Genomic DNA, 24,730 nt, shown 5'->3' on the forward strand with positions numbered 1-24,730 from the left:
TTGTTGTGATTGTAGATTTTGGGGGTTTATTGGGGAATTCTGCGCGCCAAATTTTTTTTTGGCCTTTTGGTTGTGGTTTAGTTTGTTGGTGAGCTAAAGTGCTGACGGTTTGAGCCAACGAGTCTAGGTGTGATTTGATTTCGGGTCATGCTCAATATATATGATTAGTGAGATGAATTACGTCGACTTTGAGTTATTCTGATTTCTCTTAATAATTTTGGATCCGTTTTAAGTACGGATGTCGATTGGATAATGGATATGTACATGATGTTAATGAGTTGTACTCTGTAGAAAACGTTTTTTTGTTAAGTTGTTGAAAAAAAATTTATCAATTAATTAATCTTAATTATAGGTGCAATTGTGCAAATGACAAAGCTCTAGTTGGGTAGCCATTATAATTATAGGTGCAAATGAGTTTTACACTGCTTGGAAAATGCAAGTACATGTTTCTTATGCATTTAAAAAACTATGAACAAAAAAATTTGAAGATGCTCCCCAGTAGTACAATTTATATTTTTGAATTGTGGGTAAGTAAGAAGATGAGCACATGACTAACAAGCTCGAGCCTTTACGACATATCTACAAATTTTATTCTCCCATTTTACAAAATTTGAGCATTTTAGATAATACAAATAAAATCAATACTAGTGATTAACTATAATTTCGAACATCTTCCTCTAAAACAAGGGAAATCCTAACATCGAATTTTACAAGGGCTTTGTGCCTTTGTCTATTCAAGTTGAACTAGCTACTAAGTTGTCATCCCTAACAAATTCCATACAAGAGTCTAGCAAATTCTGGAAAATGAGGTTTGGTGTCTCGCTCTTGGTGAGAGAAGTGTTCACCTCAGATATCAAGTGCTCAAGAGCTTCTTTCTTGAAACAATGTGCATTTTCCTTGAATAACTTTAACCATGCCTCCTTTGAGAATGACTGCTGATGACTGGAAGGATGGCAAGCAATGCTTGAAACTGCTTCAACTAGATTTTCATTCTCCATTTTTAATCTAAACCTTTCTTTGATGAGTTTTGGTGGCGGGATATGATCAGCTTGCACCAAGTGCCTCCATGTTGCTTCAACTGTTTCAACCTAAGGAATCCACAATTTGTGAAGTTAATTTGCAAGTCAAGTAGAAGAATTTATTGAGAAAGAGAGATGTGGGCTACAGATATACCTTTCCAGCAGCAGAAGCTTTTAAGACCATCCAAAGATGCCGCTTGGTATTGAAAGGATGTCGATGCAGCAGCATCTGCTCATATGCATACTCGAAATCATCCCATCTTTCCTCTCGGATACAAGCTTCTAGCATTGTATTAAATGTACTGACATCAGGAACAATCCCGCTCTTGATATTTCTGCTTTCCTTTCCACTTTGTATCATCCTTTGAAAGATCTCTTTAGCCTCATCAAACATCCCATATCCAAGATATGCTTTAAGCATAATGTTACAAGTTGCAGTATTTGGGGAACAATACTTTTGCATATAATTGAAGATGTATGTCGCATCATGAATATTTTCACTGGATAAACAGGCTTGGATTAAACCAGTAAAAGTCACCACCAGAGGTTTACTAGCAACTTTACATATCTTGTCGACCTGTGATGTATCACAAAACTTGCATGATTATTTTTGCTATCAGGGAGCCAATATAGCATAGGAGGTAGACAGTGTCTAACATCTCCATGCTGCACAAACTTGCATTATTTTTTTTGGCTATCAGGGACTTAATATATCATAGGAGTCTATATGTATGTATATGACTATATTCCTAAATTAGTACCATTATGAGAATATGTTGAGTACTCAAAAACAATTCAACCTCTTAATGCAGAATGGAGTATAGTAGAAACGAATGTGGGATGAAATATACGACGTAAACTATTACATACTTGCATCAGTGCTTCTTCACACCTTCCCACACTACAGAGACAACGGGCAAGGTCATAATAAAGACTGGCTGGACCTACTCGTCCCTGATATTCCATGTCTTGAACAACTGCAATAGCCTCATCTGGTTTACCTTCTTTCCAAAGAGTATTAACAAGAACTGCAAAGTGGTAACTAAATAAGTCATCAGGTAAAAATCCAAGAAATACTATAAAATATATGGTAGGCTATACCTCTATATGTTAAAGCACTAGGGATAGTAAATCGTTGCACTTCCTTAAAATACTCATAGACCAAGTCGTACTTTCCACATGCTAACATAACCTGGTTCAAGGTTACAGTAATCAGCTATGTTATCAATCTGAAGAAATCAAAATATCGCAGAAATATCTGTGTGCTCAACAAAGACAAATGGGAGCACATGCATGTATGGGAATAATTGCAACCCCCTTGTCATGTTTGACATGGAAAATCAGTTACATGATTTTTTTCGAAAAAAAAGACCTAAATTGTTTTACTGCCTCCACAATAACAACGAAAAGAGAAGATCCCAATCCATATGCTATTGAAACAACTATACTAGCCAAGAAAGAAAGAAAGAATTGAACTCACAGAATATTTGCACAATAGTTTAAGATATTTTCATGAGGTGAATGGGGCAAAGATATTGTACCTCCATAGCAAGTCCGTATGTTGTGCTTGTTGGCTGTTGACCAATTTCTTCCAATTTCTGCAAAACCCATACTGCTCCTTCCCATTGTTTGCTCTTTACACAACCGTTCAAAACCTGGTATTTAAATTCAAACCAAAGCAATTTAAGCTAACTTCATCTCCTTTTCATATCACGCTGTCATCAAAACTCTCTTTCTTTGCCAGTTGCCACACACCCCCTTTAATTGATAAATAACAAATCATTACTAATCTTGTTTCAACAATCAACATTTCAACATATATATCCTAGATGCCAATTTTGATGAGGATGGTCCACTACAAGTATAACAACAGAAACAAATAATTTCTACTCTTAGCTAGTGTACTTACAGCATGGTAAATAACAATGTCGGGCTCAAGCCGTGGATTCCAATCATCATTATCTTCAATCTTGAAGTTCTTTGGCATAGATCTCATGCTGTCAATTACTTCAAAAAGTTCCTTCATATGACCAACTTGCCCAAGAGTAACAGCAATTGAGCGATAAGTTACAATGTCAGGATAAGTAGTCTTGTGTCGCTGCAGTAAAATACAAGTGTCAGTCAATATTTACCCTATACTGAAGAAATTATAATTTTAAACTACAATCAAATACCACAACTGTGGGGAAGGAGGGGCGGGTACACTGGGAGCTTAATCAATAATAAAAAAAAATTACCTGCATCGTGCAAAACAGATTTAGTGCTTCCACAGGTCGTCTTGCTTTCCCAAGCACACCAAGTGCAGCTGTGTAGACATATCTAAAATTAAAAGCATGATTTAACAGAAGTAAATTTCGGTATCAGATATATGTTGTGTATATGACAAATCTGACATTAGCCACAGTATAATCTGCAAACTAATGCAGAATGCCCGTGCTTGAACAAAGAGACACCAAGGCCCAAAGAAAACATATGTTTGAAGCCTATGTCAACAAGTCATTTTGTAAAGAAGCTAGAGAAGGGAAGTAACAGAAACAAGACAAGGAAAACTAAGAGATGCTTTACCACTGTTAATTTCCTCTCACAAAGAATGGGAACATTTAGAACAGTTTTTTCAATTTCATTTTTATGACCCCTCCTCGCCGCTATGGCTATCAACTATAATTGAATTGCAGCATATTCAAAGAAGCTCTTCCATCATGTATTCTAAAAGAAAGAGGAGATTAAAGGCCCTTTCTCATGATCTCGTTCAAGAGAGAAGCTTAAATCGAAAATAATTCATGATGGACCTAAGGGACAAAATATAATTAGCTTTCCTAGCCTTTTTTGGGAAAAGAAAAGGGGTAAAACAGGGATTTTTTTTTACAATTTCCAAAATCTTTCTCATCATTGGCATCTTGCTTAACCATAACTCTTTAAATAATGGAGACTTGATGAGAAACAAACCTGATATTATTGGAGTTGTAGCGCTCTTGCATTTGAAGCCAACCAATTAATTGCAGCACCTTTCGCCAATTTCCATATTTACCCAATATCTGAATAACCTTAAACATAGAATGATCAGAATATCTAATTCTAGCACTTCTCATCGTCTTAGCAAACATCCACTCTGGCATGTCCGTATCAGCATCATTTAAACTGGTAGGAAAACAAAATATGTCATGAACTATTTCTAGATAAAGCACATATAGAGGTAATAACATAAGCAAAAAATACAACACAACCCACTACTCACTAAAACTAACTACAAAGAGCATTTGGCCAATCATGCCAGATGCCAACAAAAAATATACCTAAAAAAAACTTACTTTTGGTTTATGCTCTATTAGTTGGAAAGATATGCTGACTACTAAGGGGCATGAAATTTGAAGTTTAATGAAGTACATGATATCCCAAACTTTCCTTTATATTTTCCTTTCACTCCCCATGCTCTCCGAGTCTCTCCTCTTTGGATGGGGGATAAGAAGAGTGTCCACATATTCACATAAATGGAGGAACCCCTAGATATGATTACCAGAGATAGCATATGACTTGCATGTTGTTACCCCCCCCCCCCCCCAGAGATCACATATCTACTAATATATCTTCACATCACATGCAAAGGTCCAGGGTTTGGTTGGGGATAGGAGCATGTAGTTTTACAGAATTGTACAACTTTGACAACAAGCGATGTAAAGTATTCCCCAAGTCATAGGAAGGGCTAAGTTAAAATTGCATTTTGAGATCATTCAAGCACCTAGAATAGCACAAAAAAACTAGCATATGCATAAAAGAATATTTGTATGCCAGTATGCTGAGGTGCGAATACCAACCATTTAGCAAGATTCTCTATCCTTTCATCCATTATCATCTTTGAAACTCGCGGCCCATCCAGGTCACCATTTAACAACTCAGACTGTTGGAAGATAAAACTTTCCATTCCCAAATCATCATCAACACTCGTCTCGTTCACTGGCATGCTCTTCTCTTTAATGAATTTGGTCCTTGTAGAAGCAGTGGTGTCCACATCAAGTTTCTTGCTTAAACCAGTTTTTGATCCTACATAGCTCAACTCTTTCTGTGGTCCTACACTGCTTCGTGCTTGAAACCTTTTACCCACCTCTTTCTTTTCAGCAACTCCTTCAAACCTTTCAAAGATTTTATCTCCTTCCTTAGGATCCGACCTTTTAATCCACTTTTTTAGAACAGTCTCACCCTGTTTCTGATGCTGTGGGACATTATTACTGAATGCAACATTGCTTCTTGCTTGAACCTTACCACCCACCACTTTCTTTTTACCAACTCCTTCAAAACTTTCAGAGAATTTATCTTCTTCCTTAAAATCCGACCTTTTAAACCATGTTTTTTGAAAAGTCTCACCCTGTTTTTGAAGCTGCGGAACATCTTTACTGAATGCAACGTTGCTTCTTGCTTGAACCTTACCACCCACCTCTTTCTTTTTAGCAACTCCTTCAATACTTTCAGAGCATTTATCTCCTTCCTTAGAATCCGACCTTTTAAGCCATGTTTTTTGAACCGTCTCTCCCCGTTTCTGAAGCTGTGGAACATCTTTACTGAATTCAACATTCCTTCTTGCTTGAACCCTACCATCCACCTCTTTCTTTTCAGCAACTCCTTCAAACTTTTCAAGGAATTTATCTCCTTCCTTAGACACCGACCTTCTAAGCCATGTTTCTTGAATAGTCTCACCCCGTTTTCGTTGCTGTGGGACATCTTTACTGAATGCAACATTGCTTCTTGCTTGAACCCTACCACCCACCTTTTTCTTTACAGAAACTCCTTTAAACCTTTCAGAGCGTCTATCTCCTTCCTTAGAATCCGACTTTCTAAGCCACGTTTCTTGAACAGTCTCACCCCTTTTCCGACGCTGTGGAACATCTTTTCTGAATGCAACATCAGTATGCTTCTTTCCAGGGCCACTTTCTCCCTTAACTTTCTTCTTCTCTCTATCAGTTGTAATAGACTCCATCGCCTTCGAATACTTGTCAAATGAAGACTTAAATTTAGTGTCTTCTTCCACAATATTGTCTCTCTCTATCTGTGAAGCTGAGAGAGCATTATTAACATAACTTCGTCGTCTCGATACTAAAACCAATTTTTGCTCATTCTTTCTTCTCACATTAGAAACAACTCCAATAGCAGGTGTCTGAAATTTATAAATGACAATAATATACATAAATATACCGTATTAAGGCCAATCACAAAATGAATTGACATGAAAATTGCAACACAGATTACACACAAAAAATTATTTACTATAACTCAATTAACATAGATTTAGATATTACTCCTTAGTTTTCTTTACTATAACTCAAATTATTTCATATATTATACCCATATATTAGACAATCAACATCTCAATTACTCAATAGACAAATCATTCATACAATTTGTAGTTTTGTACTGAGAATTTTTAATTTTAGCAGGTAATTGTATAAAATAAATTTACTCATAGTTTCAAATTATACTGTCAAAAAAAAAATGCAATTTAAAACATCAAATAATTCCAAAAAAGGCAATAAAAATATATCAAGGTATTGAATAAACACCTGAAGCATGAACCCCATTGGCAATGAAATGCAACCCATTGAATTTACTGGCATTGCAGACGCTTCTCTAAGCTCACCTGAAAGCGCTACCCAAAAAAATAAATAAAACAAAATTTAATAAACCCACCAAAATTTAATCAAATTGGCAACATCCCTCTTTGTAATTATCAAAGTTTGAATGTAATTTGAACAGCAGAGAATAAAAATTGGAACTTGAAATAGTTGAAAGGTCTTACCCAAATTAAGCAAGGAGATAGAATTTTGCTGAAGGATGTACATGACACACTCAAATACTCAATTCATACAAGAAATGGGAAGCTTAATGGCATGATAGATACTCCGCAGTAGAAAGTTAAAATTCATATCTCAGAGAAGTGAGGGAAGGATAGATGTTGAAGAAGGTAGAAAGAGGACAGTTTGCCAAAACAACCTTTGATAAAATGACAGGATTTAAAAAAAATAAATAATAAATAAATAAAAATAAAAAAATACTTTGTATTTTGGTAATTGGTAAAGTCTTCGGTGTCCAAAAAAAACAAAAAAAAAATGGTAAAATCTTTGACTTCATTCATTTCAAAATAAAAAAACCTTGGTTAATGTTATACAAATTATGTGGCAAATTATGTGGCTGACTACACCATATGGTTAGCAGTAATAGAATTATTTGGTTAATATTATACCTCCCTCTGTTTCTGTTTGTCTGCCCTATTTTTCATATAAAAACTTTTGTATACATTCAATGTACGGTAATATTACTGTACATTAAGGTAACTTTGGTTGAATTTAGGGTAACTTTTACACTTTTTTAGGTAAGTTTTATCAATAAAGCATTAATAACTTTTATTATATCAGGATAACTTATATATATTGGGTAACTTTTGATCATTTTAAGGTAACTTTGTTGCGGATGTACAATATTTTATTGTACATTCGATTTTTTTAAATGTTTATGTGTTTTCATATATGGATGTCCTTTAAAGATGGTCTCATACCTTAAATGTCTATAGAAACCACCACTTTTACTCTCATAAAAACCAACTTTATGCCTCTCTACTTTTCTCTCTCATCGATTCACTCAACCAAAACTTAATAAAGTAATTAGATACGGGGCAAACAATTAGAAACAGAGGAAGTAAGGTTACTTTGTTAAGATTTTAGAGGTTATTTAAAGGTTACTCTGTTAGTGTTGTAGGAGTATTCACTAACTATAATATTATTAGTATAATAGGGGTTATTCGGTTATTATTCTAGGGATTACTCCGTTTTTTACAAGCGGGCATGCGATGTGACCAGCTGCACAGAAAAAAACGTTTGTCAAAATGAATGTTCAACTTTGACTTTGTGTCACTTTTGAATGTAATCCTCATTAGTCATAAATTACTAATTAGTACATTATTTCTTTTGTAGTTAGAGAGTATGAGGCTTGATTTGATAAATTAACACATTATTACTGGTAGTTGTGTACCATTGGAGAAGCCTATTAACACACACTAAGTTTAAAATTTAATTGAGTATATCCGACAATTTGTGTATTCATTAAGGGTATAAAGTTTCACTTTCTCAAAACAAAAGCAATCTAATTTTTTGCGATAATAAATAAACTAACAAAGCATTATGATCCCATTGATTGTTGGTGTAGTGATAATTAGGGTTGCACTTTCTAAAAAGGATCATGTGTTTGATCTTTCGCAATAAAGAGAACTAGAATTTAACCAATCCGAATCCGAATTATCCCAAAGGGTGAATCGGGTCATCAAACCCCTTCTAAAACCCACTCACTAATCACTAGACTCACTAGTCACTCCACCTAAACCCAAATCAAATGACAATCTCCAGCACCATCTACCGCCGCATAACCAATGCTCGAACCTTCTTCACCTTCAAATCCTCCACCACTCCAAAACCCACTACCACCTCAACCACCACCAAGAAACCCCGTCTTCTCTACAAACCCAACAACCCCTCAAACGATGCCGTTTCCCTGCAACTCCTCTCATGGGGTCGAGGTTCATCAGGTCAGCTCGGCAGTGGAACCGAGCAAACTCGCATTTACCCAACCCCAGTTGCTTCCCTCCTCGTCCCTCCTTCGTTTCGTCTCTCTCCATCTCCTGGGTCTCTCTCTCCTCCATTGCCGGAAAAATCGGGGTTTGAGGTCGGAATTTCATGTGGGTTGTTTCATTCTGCGGTGTTGATTGATGGGCAGTTCTGGGTTTGGGGTAAAGGTGATGGTGGTAGATTAGGGTTAGGTCATGAAGATTCTGTGTTTGTTCCTACTTTGAATCCTCATTTGACTGGTGTTAAGGGTTTGGCTCTTGGTGGGCTTCACTCTGTTGCTCTCACTTCTCTTGGACAAATCTTTACTTGGTCAGTTTTCTTTCTTTCTTGATTGTTGTTTGTTTTGTGGTTAGTTTGATAGTTTCCGTCTCTAAAAGTTCTTCCTGATTGAACGTGATTGTCCTTGACTTGTTGTTAGAGAATTGAGAGTAATTGGAACTGTTGTTGGTACTTGTATCATGATTAGCTAACTAGTGAAGTTTGTGTTGAATTTATATAATGGTTTATTGAGTTGATTAGTTTGATGAAATTCTATGTGGAGAGTGGACAAAAGATAATTGCATGAAGCCATGAAGTATTAGTATTAGTGTAGGATTATGGGGTGAAGATTATAATTCATAATGTTGGATGTTTGTGTGATGGTTACCAGGGAAATGTTCAGTTGATCATGAGATTAACATGCAAAAATAAATCAAGATTGTGCGATTGTATTGGTTAACAGTTCTAGGAAAAAAGAGAATTATAGTTATGTCAACAGTTTTTTCAATTATATATTCAGTTCTATTACAAAATATTCACTTGATTTGCATAAATTGTACATCTTTGAGATCATCTGGATGGATCAATTGGTGCCAGTTCCCCACGCATCAATAGATGGTGTAGTTCAGACAACTTTAGAGTTTAGAGGACTTTTTTTTTTTCCCAAACATGAGATCAGTTATAGGAGAGTTCTTCAACAAAATGAATATAGTTTGTTTTACTTCTCTAGTAGGTTCTTGAGTTCATCAGTTCTACCTAAGTTGGGCCCGGGGTATGGGATTGGTTGGGTACTTGGGTTAAATGTTTGCCATTTCAACCATGCAATAATAGTGAGGTTTATTTACAAATTCCAATCGATGTTGATTTGAAATGCACCATAATTTGCTACTTCACACTAAGAATTGCATGTAGTTTACTGATTAGTTTTATTTGGTCCACTGTAATATGAAGCTAAATAATACTCTTTTGCTTTGCTGAATTGTTGGATATGACTTGTAATAATCATCAAGTCCTAGGTGGGTTAAAAGGCCTAAATCATCACTAGACAAAGAGAGTGTGTTTCATAGATTATTTGGTTTTGATTCTACAAACTCTGATGAGTTTGTTTTAATTTCTGCAAAGCTTGATGGTTTTACCTTTAAATAATGAAGTTTGCAGGGGCTATGGTGGTTTTGGTGCTCTTGGTCATTCCGTTTTCACAAGGGAATTGATTCCTAGGCTAGTTGAAGGTCCTTGGACAGAAAAAATTAAACATATATCGACTAGTGGAACACATACTGCTGCTGTCTCTGAATCAGGTGTGTTGATTGCTTGCAGAAACTTTCCCTTGTGTTGCTCTATTGGGGCTATGCTGTATTTTCTCCTTTTCTATGTGTGTCTTCTGCCTTCTCATTATTTATTACAGTATTTATTTTGTTTGTTTGAGTTTTGTGGAGTGTTATATGAGGTTGTATTTTGCATGATACCTTGTCCACAAGATCTTATTTAAGTTATTGCGATAGATTCTCCTTTCTTGATTTGATAACTTTAACTTGACATGTGACCCATTTGATCTTTCAAGGTTTGCCACTTGTACGTAAAAATAGCGATGCACTTTATGTGTCTATCTTGATAATTCTCTCTAGATAGTGAATAATCTGAATTTGCTTTTCTTTGCTTCTAGCTGCAAAGAGGGCATGGTTGTGATTTAGTTTTTACTTGCTCTCCTTGATGTTCATTCTTCATTACAGGTGAGATATACACTTGGGGCCGAGAAGAAGGAGACGGTAGATTAGGTCGCGGTCCTGGACGTGGCCCTGACCAAACAGGTGGGCTTAGCATCCCAGGCAAAGTAAAAGGAATGCCGGTTCCTGCTGCTGCTGTGGCGTGTGGGGGTTTTTTCACAATGGCACTGACAGAAGAAGGGAAACTTTGGTGCTGGGGAGGTAATTTCTTTTTTCTCATCTAGATGACTTTAGGCTATTGTTATTTACATATTCTGTTATACAGAGTTGTATCTTGTATGACTTCTGATGAAAGTTACATGACATTATCTTGGACTCAGATTACTCTTTATTATGATCTAGTTTTAATGATTCACTCCACATCCACAAATTTTTTCTATTGATAGCTCTTCTATTATAGATTTCCCATCAAAGTGAAAGCATTGTCCATTCTTGATTTCATTATCTGCTCGCTCACCATTGGATTTGCTACAATGTACATAGATACATCTGTTAATTGGTTAAGGATACTTTAATATGCCTGCTTTGTATTCAACTGTCTTGCCTGTTCTTGAAGTGTTCAACTTCACTTTGCTAGTTTGCTCTCCTGTTCATTTAACTGGCTTGTATTGATGTTCTCCATCTTACTGGGTTTATAATGTGAGGTATTCAGTAGTATTACGTGCTTTTTTCATGAAAATTAGTCCAATCTCTACATAGTCGAATATTAAAGTTATTTTTATATATAAAAGGGGAACAATATAAAATATACATTTGGTATGTGACATTTAGGGCGAAAGGAAAAAGAAGAAACCTAAATGATTTTCAGATATTCTAGCTGTTGCAAATTACTGAATGCTCACTGTTTGTACTCATTGATATAATTGATGTACAATCCTATTGTGCTCAGAAGTTATGATCCTGCTGCTAGCCTGCCACTATAGCGTCATATCGTTAGATTACATGTTTTTGTTTTGTTCTGGCAGCCAATTCCAACTATGAGCTTGGAACGGGTGATAAAGTGGGTGGTTGGCAACCAAGACTTAATTCTAGCCTTGAAGACATGCATATAGTTCAAATAGCTTGTGGTGGATATCATTCTCTTGCTCTGACTGGTTAGTTCAAGAATCTTACGCTGCTATAATGTCGCTTTAATTTTTCTCTTTTTGTTTTCTAAATATTGCTTTATAGTATCTAAATACATGTAGTATTTGATCCCAGAGGGTGGTAAGGTGTTTTCATGGGGACACGGTGGACACGGTCAGCTGGGTCACGCTTCTATCCAAAATCAGAAGGTGCCTACAATGATCGAGGCTCTGGCTGACGAGTGTGTTATCTCAATTGCCTGTGGAGGCTCGGCTTCAGCAGCTGTAACAGGTTATAACTTGCATACGCTTCCTTTTTATATTACCAGGGGTCAGGGACTAAGGGAGATAAGTGGGGGGTTGCAACTTGCAAAAGAGTGGTCCTGAGCTGAATACTTTGTACAATTAAATTTTGTTGTTGTGCTTATACTGCTTAAGATGGTTGCATTTTTCCTTGGCTCCTTGCTGACAAGCGTTTCAAAGTAACTCTAATAACTCTCAAACCCTTTTGCCTCTCTGTTTTAACTCAGTATTGGAGAGGTGGAACTCCTCATTCCTCTGATACTTGCTTTTGTCCAGAAATAATAAGCAAATTTAACACTTTGGGAAGTTAGGTTTAAGTTCTTTAAGAATTGTGATCTTTGATGGGGAGAATGGGAGATCCTGGAAATGTCCCAATCAGAAATTGATCAGCGAGTCAGTGTGACTTTATATGTACTTGGTGGATTTAATTTTAGTTTTTCAAGGGAAGGTGGGTTGTGTATTTGGAGACTCCAGTTTTGAGTCATCTGTTTGCGCTTTGTAATTTTTTTAATGTTCAGCTATAGAGGCCAGAGAAAGACGCCCATTCGCTTTCATGTTTTCTGCTTCGGTGATACTGAAGCTGACATTGATGTTTTCAAACAGCGACAGGGAAGCTGTTCATGTGGGGAAACGCAAAGGATTCTCAATTAGGGGTTCCTGGATTACCTGAGATAAATCCATCTCCTGTTGAAGTGAACTTTCTGATGGAAGATGATGGCTTGGGGCCCCACAATGTTCTTTCTGTTGCCGTTGGAGCATCGCATGCCTTGTGTTTAGTTTCGAGACCAAGCTGCACAGAGTGAAATACGGACTCTGGTAGATGTTTTTTGTTCATGATGAATAGCAAAATAAGTAACAAAATGCCTCTCCAGATAATCTGTGTAGGGTCCTTGACATGAAAAGGGAAATTGTTATTGCTTAGGATAATTGAATCATCAAAGTAAGTTGAGTGGTTTTAGATTCAAGGTTGAACATGCAATTTTGCGCCCTAATCCCCACCCCCTCTCGGTCTCTCTTTTCTCCTTTTTTATGTAATCTGATTTTGGCGTATTCCCCACAATGGGCGAAAGGATAAGCAGCCAAGCCACAAGATTTTGGCGTTTTATCTGTGTAATAACATCTCCGTAAATCTTTAGCATTACTCCCAGCATACTGTTTTTTTTTTTTTTTTTTTTTTTGGGCTCCCTCTTGGTATAAGCATGTATATATTACAGTATGGAGAAGCCTCCTATAATTACACTCATCACTAATGACAATATCAAATGTCCATTTGTACTTTTAGACTTGTATTAAAATTGTACCTACATGAGGTTTTACAAATACCAAGTCTTAAGAAAAGTGTCGCCTGATTTTCTAAGCGCCACCAGGGAGGACAGGGAAAATGAGGCAGCACCTCTAGTGGCCCTGAAGAAATAAGGCAGCAAGTTTGATTGATGACTGGGCTGGTTGTTGTGTCGTGGAAGAGAGAGATCTGGACAAGAAGGCTTTTTGTGCTTAAATAACTACTTGGACGGTTAGATTTGAGATGGTTCGCCTTTCATGGTGGATTACAGATCCTCCCATGAACAGGAACAGCCATGGTAAGATTTGGAAAAGAAGTCCACGATGGTTCCATGCCTCTGAATTTCGTGTGCTAGTTGTGGGTGGGAAGTGGGCTGATGGTGGGTGGTGGAAGAGAGGACGAGTGAGGAACTGAGGAAACTGGGGTTGGGATATCTTCATCATTCACTTGCTACTTGTGGGCATTAGTAAGCAATAGCAATACACTGGCGTCGTAAGAACTCTTTAGTCTTTCCTCAAAGTATGCAAACAATTTTTTTTGAGTAAATTCCCCAAAAAAGTTGTACCGTCAAATCTCAAATCCCCGTAAAAGTTATACACCATTTGCTAAAGAATGTCTTTTTCTATGGATCATTAAAATGTCAATTTATTCAGATGTTATGGAGTCCCGAATCAAACTCACAACACCTGGTTCTGCGGGGCAAACACCCCTTTGTTTCATCTTTACAATTAAGTTGATGCCTGGGGGGTACAAAAGGTTGAAAAAGATACAGATATATGCCTGTTACTAACACAACCACGAGAAAAATTTGAGAGAACTCATATCCTTGTGAGATTCTCCTTGTCAAATTTATACCTCACAAGTGCCAATGCCAATTTATATGCAATTTTTCTCCACCAAAATTGGAGCTGACATTAAAAAAAAAAGTCATTGGAAATCATGTAGAAACCAAGTCAGACTATGGAGATCAAGAAAAACTCTCAACTGGAAGCTGCTTTCACAGCCTTTTCAGCTGCATCATCGAGGTCTTCAGCTGTAATGATGGTCATATTACTCTCCTGCAAATAAAAGTTCATTCATGATCACCCGAAAAGAATACAAATCCCCAATTGCTTCAATGTTTCAGAAAATAAAAACGAAAATATATCTAAAAAAGCAAGATCAATTTACCTTCAATATTCTCTTTCCCTGGTCAACATTTGTCCCTTCAAGCCGAACAACCAAAGGTACCTTCAACGAGACCTATTCGAATATGAGATGAAGTTAGCTTCAAATGCAAGTTTCAAGATAGCAACCTATTTGTACAGAAACAATACACTGAACAAGAAATTTTAGCATTTTTTGACCCTTCGCCAAACATTACACATATAACAGCTCTAGTCCATGATCACCAACACTAATAAAGATCAGAAAATTCATAATTTGCCGAAAATATTTCATGGAGATTTTGATGAAAATGAAAATGCATTTACAGAATAAGACGACGACATATCCTACCAGGAACAGCAACATCTTGTCCAGTTGCTCAGTATAGAGTAGTATATTATCAGAGCTTCAAAAGAAGCAGCCTTACAAAAGGCCATATATGGCCAATTCTTGTGTAACATTCTATTTGCATCGGGCAAAGACAAGACAACTAAGACCGCCAGGTACAGATCCTACCACTGTAGGGGGGGTAAACTTACCTCAAACTGGTTCAGGATCTTGTAAAAGGCTACTACATAAACTAAAAAGGATTCCAACAGTCAACTCTTGAAGTCATGCTTATTACAAACAAACCTATCTAAATCTATACACAAAGTCAACCACCTGCATTTATCCTAATGTGGTTCATTTTTACACCGACTACAAAAGATTAATATATCGTCTATGTGGTGAGTTTCAAGACCTCTATTCTACAGGCTACAGCCCATCTAATACTTGGGAATAGGGATCAGATCACAGCCATACTGGGGTAATATTAGTACTGGGCAAAATTTCTTGAATCATTACAGCTGCCAAAATGGTGTCAGATGTATCAAATATAAAAACAAAAAGGTTTTTTGTTTGAAATTTTACCTGTTTTGCAGCATTTACGATCCCACTGGCTATAACATCACACTTCATGATTCCTCCAAAAATGTTCACCATAATCGCCTTTACTCTCTCATCAGAAGTCAATATCTTAAATGCCTCAACCACCTGTTCCACACATTAGCAATTAATAACTAGCCAAAGAGTTCATGCAGTAACAACGACAGCCATCTAAACCAATTTATCCACCCTACTTCCACAAAAATAAAAAGGTAGTATGGTACCCCAAGACCTAAGATTGAATCTCATCTATTTCACTTCCCTTTGTGGTTCTTTATATATCAAACAAACCATTTACCTGATTTTCAGAAGCACTGCCACCGACATCTAAAAAGTTGGCAGGTGTTCCTCCATGCAACTTAATTATATCCATTGTGGCCATAGCCAACCCAGCTCCATTGACCATGCAACCAATCTCTCCATCCAGACCAATATAGTTCAAATCAGCTTTGGCAGCAGCAACCTGCCAATCAAGTGGAATTTATGTCGTACTGTTAGAAGCCCCCCAAAAAATAGAAAAATTAAGCTAATCAGACAATATATACGCAGAAACACTAACTGGCTTCCCCATAGTAACAAAAGATATAAGAGAAGAGTTAGTAGATGCATGGCAATGAACAGGACAACTGAACAACATAATGTAAAGACATATTTACTACGTAGTATTAAATAAAAAAATAATAAAAAAAAAGCTGCCCGTCCCACTCAAAATTAGATAATCCAGAAAAAGGAATGTGTCATTAGGATGGATAAGCACAAAACTGCAATCTAGCATGACACACAAGAAATAATGAAAGGTAGCAAACCAATGACCCTAAAAAATACATGCTTCCCCTACAATCTATAGATCCAGTGTATAACTATAAGCTTGATGGACACACTTCATTCGAAAATGAGCATATTCCAAATCTTTTAAGGGCAGTTACAATAAGGTAAATTCAGAAAGATAAACAACTGCTGAAGTAGTTTAGTCTGTTCCCACAAAGGCAAGTAGCCGACTTCTAAAAAGCACAAATCTGCATAAAAATAATTTGGAAAGGTCTTGCTATACAAGTGCAGACTGAAAGAAACATAAAAGGAAGTACATCAACAAACAGCCCGGGAATTATTCAATACTATATATTAAGCAAAATAAAAATTTTATAACATACAGTCAACTGTAGCAGTTAATTTGAAACTTCCAACATGCCATTTCATCTATGCAGCAGAAAGCACAATGAATAAATCAATAAATTATGCTGAATAGATAATAGCTAATGATTCTTGAAACAAACCTCGCGAGGATCCTCTTGTGATGTGTCGCGTAGAGCAAATATCTCTTTCTGACGAAATGCAGCATTGTCATCAAAATTGAGTTTAGCATCAGCAGCAACCAATTGGTTGTCAGAAGTTTCTGCAAGAGGATTGATCTGTCCAAGGAAAAAGAATAAGCATGTAAAGAATATAGCCTTAGAACTACAAGCAGCTATATACAAAATGTATTTGTGCACACCTCCAGCATGGTGCAATCACATTCACAGAAAAGCTTATATAAGTTCTTCACTTGTTCAATGGAAGCCTGCTTATCAGCCGACTTGAGAGCGAGACCATCAACAACCTTAGCAGCATCTTCATCCGTAATACCTTTGAAAACGTCAATAGGTACCTTAACCAGAAAAATTACAAAATTATTACAAGTTTTGGCACAAGAATAGCCATATAAAACTAAAAATAAAAATAAAACAATTGTATCAGCACCTTGATGATCATGTCAGGATACTTTTCAGCAAGGTCTTCAATACTTGTTCCTCCTTTGCTGCAAGCAATTATAAGCTACAAATAGGGAACACAAGTAGGAAAAAAAATCAAAAGGATCCCAGTTAAAATTATACAAGGAGTATAACACAAGTGCTTTAAGACATTGTATGCAACAGTGTATAACTGTATATTCTAAGGAAATGAAGAGAGTTCAGGGACATACAGGACCAAGAGTAGTACGATCAAGCGTGATGGCAAAGTACACTTCATTAGTCAGCGACATCTTTTCACACAAATAAAGCTGTTTATGCAGAAGGAGGTAAACTATGAGATCAAGTAATACAATTATCCAACTGTATAGTAGAGACCAGTAGGCTGTAGCAAAACTACATCAGAAATTTTGAAAGCATGGATATAAAATAAACAGATAGATAAATTCTTTGTAATACAGCTAATATTAGCACAAATGCAGAATAATCAACAGGAAAGTTCATCAAAACACTCATAGTTCTTGAAATGTTGTCAGCAGATAATGTTACAATTCTTATAAAACATCCGTGCTAATATACAAAAATCAGTTCATGACAGTAACAAACTAAAAGAGTGAGATGGTTTCATTCAGGTGATGAAAGAAATGAAAAATTAGTTCATGACGGTAAAAAAAACTATATGAAATGCTCGGTGAAGGACATTTCAGAGTCAGGACTGATAAAGTCATCCAAAATAATAATGACTGAATAATCAAGATTTCATAGAAATAAATCAAACTGTAAAAAATATGAACCAACTCCATCTTGTTCAAAGAACACAAAATTACTCCCTCTTTACACGCAATGAATTAGACACATATTTTAAACATATTATACCACCTGGGAGGACAAGTATACATTGGAAAATTAAATAATACTGAAGCCTGCGTATCTTTAAAGAATTAAAGCACTCTAGTGACTCTACTTTGCTTAGAGTGAAACACTGTAACAACATTAACCTATAAATCAAGAACATAGCACAGCTAGTTTATATATCCCCTAGCTTACAATATTAAAAATATCAACATAACCAAGTATATATTATGTCCCTAGATTTGGAGTAGTGCCATCAACATGTGCCACACTCTAATTAAGGCAAAAACAGAGAAAATAACAAAGAATGCATTGCCTTCAAGTTTTAAAGTTATCAAACAGTCCATAGCACAAATAAAAGAAGCATGTCCTTGTCCAAAACTGAGGATAATAAAATCGACAACAAATGTACTACTCCCTCCGTCCCTTATTTTTGCCCCATAGGGAATAAGTTTCTTTTCTTTTCTTTTTTTTTTTTTTTGGCAGGGAAGAGTTGATGAGAGAGAAAAGTTGTGGGACCAAATGTAGTTGGTGTGAGACATATAACCATTTGTGGTATGGGGCAAACTTAAAGGGACGGACCGGACCATAAAGGTAATTAAGGCAAACATATAGGGACAGAGGAAGTGAATAAATGACTTAGTTATAACCGAACAAAATTGTGCATAGTCATAAAATGAAAATCTGATGTAGAAGACAGAAAACATAGGTGAAGGAAGGGGGCAGGAGCAGAAAAAAGAGCATAAAAATTCAAAGAAATAAATGTCTGAGTCTCTGAGAATCTGAGGTAGTTTGCTAAAAATGAAATTTCAACAACCATATTAGCTTCTCATATATTTAAGAACTCCTCAGCCTATTCTAGAGACCAAGATGTAGATAAAACTTTACCTTGTTAACAGGTTTTCCCTGAGGCCCACTTTGTTTGGTGACCAATATCTGACCAAGCATCTTTCCTGGAAATAATTAGAGCATATGTAAAATATCAAAAATCAACAGAATCAATATTTGGAATTAAAGGCATAAGTAATTCCACAGATTTTCAAAAGACAAATGAAATGCCATATATCTGCAAAGAATCAATATTTAGGGGATGGGCACATTAGTCATAGTCTATTAGTAGTAACTTAGGGAATAAGATAGAGGTTTGTTAGGGAGTTTTTCTATAAATAGGCCTCATTAGGAGGAATAATGATCATGTTGAATATTATTGAGGTTATGTTATTGGGAGAGAGTGAGCCTCTCAAAAGCTCATATTAGGAGAGAATCCACCTCTCGAAAGTGGAATTATCCTTCTATTAGTGTAATTCACATATTATCAATACAATCATCATTGGTCTTCCCTAATTTCTGCCATAATTAGAGCTGTAATCTTGTCAGAAACCATGCTAATTCCTAGCAATATCCATCCAAATAAGTAAAACAGCAGATAATCTTGGTTCCCAAAGATAAGAAACACGGATGTTACCTAATCCAGCCAAACTTAAGTAAATGAAAATCATGCATCGAGCTCAAGTAGCTCCTTCAAATATATAAATAAAATGACTCCTTGCTCCAGCATGACAAACAATAGATGTTTTTAATAAGCTATAGATATGCTTTAAAATATTATATATAAAAGTATCACACAACTGGTCAATGCTATGAAATCATCCCAAACCCATAATCAAGGGATAGATGCAGTGTAAAATTCAACGGACATAAAGTTCAAATAAGTCACTTCTTCTGTGTTTACATAAAGAAACATATGAGATGCAAAAATGGCGATGTTCCAACAAACAACAAAATGCATACTAACAAGACAGAAGCACAAATAAGTAACTGGTCATGCAAATGAAAAACAAGGGGGTTAGTGTGTACCAGCTATGTCTGCAGCTTGATCTGTCTTAACAATGTGAACTCCACCTTTTAACCCATTTTTAAATGTCCCTAATCCACGTCCACCAGCAAGAATTTGACTTTTAACAACCACCTTCACCAGAATAAAGGAAATCCATTTTATTATAAAATAATTGATATCAGGGTCTCACAACCAGAATGACATGAGAGACAAAAAAAAAATTAACATAGAAATCAATCAAATAACAAAGTAACAATTCAACATCCTAAACTTCCTCAGCCTCCAAATTATGGCAAGGTTGCAAGATACTACGTACATCGCAAAAACAAGTAATTGTGATGTGCTTCAAGATTTTCTATTATTTTACAACTCCACCTACACAACAACATGCGCCTATCTATGTCACGAACTGGAATGAGCTAAGGGATCGGGGAACAGTATGTAAGAAAAGGGAAAGAAAGTGACCACAAAAAAATATAAGTCAAGTTGTGGAGGCATATACAAAAAAAAATAGGGACAAACTGAATAATGAAACTACCCTTCACCCAGTCCACAGTAGAAGCCTGTTGAGATGTATAAAAGTAATGTTGATGTCATTATAACAATGACACTACTCAAAGCGAAGATAAGAGGTTGTAAACTTCAGCCTTGCACACAACATAAATAGATGAAACCCCAAGTAGCTCAATAGCAACCTCCACCCCCAAAACCAAAGTACTATTGCATAAACATATCCAAGCAGACAAACACAAAGCATACTGAAATCAACTCTCAACTAAAAGGCTATAAAAATCATAGAACTTACCTCATCCTGGCCTGCAAAAGATTCTTTGATGGCTTTTTGAACTTCGTCAACAGAAGATACGGCAACTCCTTTAGGAACATTGACACCATACTTGCTCATGAGCTCAGCACCCTGCATTCACAATCGCGCACGTACACAAACACACAAAGGAAATAAATCATCATCATCATTGTTGTTCATAAATCGTCATCTACCCACACTCAGCACCAATAAAGCACACGGTTCAACTAAATTAGGTTTTCCCCTAGCTTATTTCGCTCAATTTGCTGAAACTAACCACATTTTTATACTTCATTTGCATTTATCCATCCAAAACAGTTACAGAAAAATCCTAAAAATTGCTAACATATACTTCGCATAACAAATTGCAAAAATAAATAGATAAAACGTCTAAAAAACAAATCAACATCAGACATTGAAGTAAACAAGCTCAAATTCAACATTCAAACCTGTATTCAACTACGCAATATATTAAATATCTTCAATTACATTTACACATCCAAACAGGTATGAAAACTCTTGAAAATTACAAAAATCTAATGCACAAAAACAAAATTAAAATCAACAAATCCTCAACAAAAACATAATAACACTGATAAAAATCATTACAAATCCAAATTAAAATTAGAAATGATTGACGAACAAAGCGATATACCTGATACTCGTGGATGTTGAGACGGCGGAGCTGCTGCTGTTGCTGCGGCCATTTTCCGGCGAAGGAGAGAGATTTAGAAAGGAGGTTTTTGAGCGATCCTCTAACCATTTTTGATAGATCGACGGCGATCTCACGAAGGAAGGAGAGAGAAAGGTGAGAGTGCGAAGAAGAATGAAATTTTTTGGGACCCTAGTTTAGTTTAGTGTTTCTTACAACGGACTTTTAAGAATGGGTTTGATTAGTCTGAGCTCCCAAATGGGTTTGATTAGTCCGAGCTTCAACACCATATTTCTCATTTTCTTATGTTTGGCGAGAGTGAGGGTGAGGGTTAAATCAAGTAGTTAAAACTTTTACTACGTAAATGGGTTTTAAATGATTTTGAGATTGCTTCTCATTACTCATTTAATCGGCCTTGTAACTTCTTAAACTCTAAAAAAAAAAAAATTAAATTATGTTTGGTTAGTAAATTTGTCATGACGAAAATTCGGTAATTTTTACCCTTACCCTTGCAGGATGTAAGGATTTGAAATCCTAGCACAATAAATTGTCTAGTTTGATAAAATATAGTATGTGACTCTATGTTATAAAAAATGTATCATATAGTTTACGATTTTTTAGATTTTAACACCACAAAAAAAAAAAAATGGTTTTTAACACTACAAAAAAAAAAAAAAAAAAAAAAAAAAAAAAAAAAAACCTTTTATTTTAACACCGCAAAGTTTTTATAAAATTTGATTTTACCACCACACAACGGTTGCCGTCCAAAAATCCATTAAGTAGGGTCCATTATGCCACGTGTCATCATATTATTCGTTTAGAAAAAAAAAGAGAAAAAAAAAACAACAAAACAAAACAAACCAAAACCCTAAACTAACCCAACCAACCCCATCCCCACCGCCGGCATGGCGGCGCCAACCGTTACCCCACCCAAACACTCCAGTTCCCAGCCCCAGCCGTCGCAAATTCCATCCCCTCCTTTTCCCCCTCCCCAAAACCAACAAAACCTCCCAACGGCCGCTTAAAATAGGCGGTCGTTTTTCAAACAACCCAAAATCGACCATCATTAACAGCCACTAAAGGTCGAAAACGACCAGCTTAGGGCCTAAGTGGTCGATCTCGACCATAAACCGGCCGTTTTCGACCCTTAGAACCCAATTTTGGTTGGCGGTTTTAGGTGGTTCGAAAAATGGCCACCCATTTTTGGTGGTCGTTGGGGTTAGGTTGCAGATTTTTAGTGAGGGGGAAAGGGAGGGGGGGAGATTCCGATGGTTGTGGCTGGAAACGAGGGTGTTTGGGTAGGGTCGTGGCTGGCGCCGCCCAGCCGGCGGTGGGGATGGGGTGGCTGGGTTAGTTTAGGGTTTTTGTTGTTTTTTTTTTATTATTATTATTATTTTCTTCCAATAATGTGCTGACATGTAAGCAATGTGGACCCTACTAACGGATTTCATCCATAAACAAGTTAAATGGTGGTAAAAACCATTTTTTTAGAAATTTTGTGGTGTTAAAATAAAAGTTTTTTCTTTTTTTGTAGTGTTAAAATCCATTTTATGTCTTTTTTGTGGTGTTAAAATCTAAAAAATCCTATAGTTTATGTTAATTTAATTGTTATTTCTGTAAAATGAAGTTAAGTCCAATCCGTCCTAACATGTATTTGTTTAAGTAATGCGGTGGTGGGATCACAACTTATATAAGTATGCATAAGAAAACTACCAATATGCCCTTGTGCAAGGAATTGGTCGTGTAGAGACAAACTCGATGGAAATAAATTCTTAAAAGCTCAGATAAGGTTATGTTCGAATCAAAATGGTTGGATTGTTTAATTTTGAATAGGAATTGGTTAATAAAAAGTGTACAATAATCATTTTTTTTATCAAAATGGGATGATCTACATGAACATAGTTTTGTGAAAGATAAGCTAGACAAAACAGTTTAAATTTTAAATATAAATGTATGTCTGATGTAGATATTAGGGTAGCCTAAAGTCAAGTTATTGTTTGCTTCTGTTAGGTTCGGTGTTGACGTGCTTAATGTGTCAATGCTACCTTTCTCCCTGGCTTCTTTGGTTTATTGTTTCTTCTCCTTTACTTCATTCTTTCTTCTTCTTAGCTTCTTTCATTCTATAGCTTCAAGCCTTCAAGGGATGTCTTTAAACTTCAATGTACACTAAAAGCCATAAAAATTCCCGTTATTAATATACAAGTAATAATGATCTAAGAAGTTGATTTCTCGCAAAATCAAGGGTCAAGATACACTCTAAAATCAAGTTGTGATTGAACGAATTATTACAAATTGGGTCGATCTTCAACATACTTGGTATTTCATACGCGAGGACAATTATTTTATTTTTGATAAAAATGGACTGGACTAGGCAGTTTGGTCCATACAAATGATAAATACTATGTATATCGGTATATCAATTGGTCTTATATGCATCCTTATGCACCTAGGATAGGTGCAACACTGGCCCAATAAAGAAGTCTAGTTGCAAAACTCGACCAAACGAAAACGCGACCCACTTCCCTAACGCTACCCACTTCCCAACCGCCATATTTTGGCTTTCAATTTATTCATTTTTTTTCAAAAAAAAAAAATCATTTTACTTCTCTCTCATTAATTTTCCAAAACTTTATGCAATTAATTTCTCTAATTTTCTCTCTCCAAACTTCATTCTCTCTCCACTACATGATTTTACTTCACTAAAACTGAAAAGTCAACAATGGATATACGAGAAGAGATACAAAATCAACAGGATTATCCCAATAAAAGGTAAATTTTCACTGATTTTTGTTCGAATTTATGTGAATTTTTCGAAACTCTGTTCTTCGAAAATTTTCTGTTAATTAGTGAAATTTTCTGTTCATATTCTTTATGCATTCACTAAGGAAAACAATTAATATGTTCATATTTTGAATGGTTATGTTCACTTTTTTAAATGCATGTGTTCATATATTTTATGCCTATGTTCACTTTTTGAAAAGCATGCCTATGTTCATATATCTATTCTAAAATGCATGTGTTCATATATTTTATGCCTATGTTCACTTTCTGAAAAGCTTATGTTCACTTTTAGGGAACCTAAGCATATGTTCATATTTTGCTTGATTATGTTCACTTTTTGAAATGCATATGTTCACTTTCTTAAATGCTTATGTTCTATTTTGAATGCTTATGTAAACTCTCTAAAATACTTTTGTAAACTTTCTGAAATGTAAATGTTCACTTACTGAAATCCATATGTTCATATTTTTTATGTATATTTTCATCTTCTGAAATGCTTATGTTAATACGCATTCAAAAAAAGAACCAATGCATATGTTCATATTTTGAATGCGTATATTCATTTTCTAAAATGCATGTATTCATATTTTTAATGCATGTTCATATTTTTAATGCATATTCATATATTTTTAATGCATGTTCATATTTTTAATCGAAATTCATACACATATCAAATTGATCGAAGCTAACAAAATGCAATTCATATGAATTCAAAAAACCAGATAAAACCTAATCAATCGAAATTAAGC

The 24,730-nt window shown here is 35.7% G+C and overlaps 3 protein-coding genes across 5 annotated transcripts; 1 reads left to right on the plus strand and 2 right to left on the minus strand.

Moving 5' to 3' along the window:
- Positions 1–548: 548 nt before the first annotated feature.
- LOC145563287 (pentatricopeptide repeat-containing protein At1g30610, chloroplastic-like) lies at positions 549–7,256 on the minus strand. 2 transcript variants are annotated; one of them, XM_081623735.1, is made up of 11 exons: positions 6,805–7,256; positions 6,569–6,645; positions 4,832–6,165; positions 3,966–4,157; positions 3,257–3,338; positions 2,929–3,117; positions 2,561–2,674; positions 2,121–2,211; positions 1,890–2,047; positions 1,174–1,596; positions 549–1,088 (listed from the first exon to the last, which is right to left on the minus strand). In XM_081623735.1, the coding sequence occupies exons 1-11, from the start codon at positions 6,845–6,847 to the stop codon at positions 735–737; spliced, it is 3,057 nt and encodes a 1,018-aa protein (XP_081479861.1). In that variant the 5' UTR covers positions 6,848–7,256; the 3' UTR covers positions 549–734. The 2 variants fall into 2 exon arrangements, with proteins under 2 accessions (XP_081479861.1, XP_081479859.1); XM_081623733.1 differs by having other exon boundaries at positions 6,569–6,654.
- Positions 7,257–8,380: 1,124 nt separating this feature from the next.
- LOC145562047 (RCC1 domain-containing protein RUG3, mitochondrial-like) lies at positions 8,381–13,127 on the plus strand. 2 transcript variants are annotated; one of them, XM_081622204.1, is made up of 6 exons: positions 8,381–8,932; positions 10,040–10,179; positions 10,612–10,806; positions 11,571–11,699; positions 11,806–11,961; positions 12,576–13,127. In XM_081622204.1, exons 1-6 carry the CDS (start codon positions 8,391–8,393, stop codon positions 12,773–12,775), a joined length of 1,362 nt encoding a protein of 453 aa, XP_081478330.1. In that variant the 5' UTR covers positions 8,381–8,390; the 3' UTR covers positions 12,776–13,127. The 2 variants fall into 2 exon arrangements, with proteins under 2 accessions (XP_081478330.1, XP_081478331.1); XM_081622205.1 differs by having other exon boundaries at positions 12,491–12,776.
- Positions 13,128–13,871: 744 nt separating this feature from the next.
- Positions 13,872–21,397, minus strand: LOC145562048 (succinate--CoA ligase [ADP-forming] subunit beta, mitochondrial). The gene is made up of 12 exons (XM_081622206.1): positions 21,204–21,397; positions 20,549–20,659; positions 19,764–19,875; positions 18,795–18,859; positions 17,288–17,365; positions 17,065–17,139; positions 16,820–16,972; positions 16,602–16,736; positions 15,626–15,790; positions 15,313–15,435; positions 14,425–14,496; positions 13,872–14,312 (listed from the first exon to the last, which is right to left on the minus strand). The coding sequence occupies exons 1-12, from the start codon at positions 21,309–21,311 to the stop codon at positions 14,235–14,237; spliced, it is 1,275 nt and encodes a 424-aa protein (XP_081478332.1). The 5' UTR covers positions 21,312–21,397; the 3' UTR covers positions 13,872–14,234.
- Between the last annotated feature and the right edge of the window lie 3,333 nt (positions 21,398–24,730).

This window comes from Chenopodium album, chromosome 10 (assembly GCF_948465745.1).
Source record: "Chenopodium album chromosome 10, dcCheAlbu1.1, whole genome shotgun sequence".
In the NCBI taxonomy this organism is placed as follows: Eukaryota; Viridiplantae; Streptophyta; class Magnoliopsida; order Caryophyllales; family Amaranthaceae; genus Chenopodium; species Chenopodium album.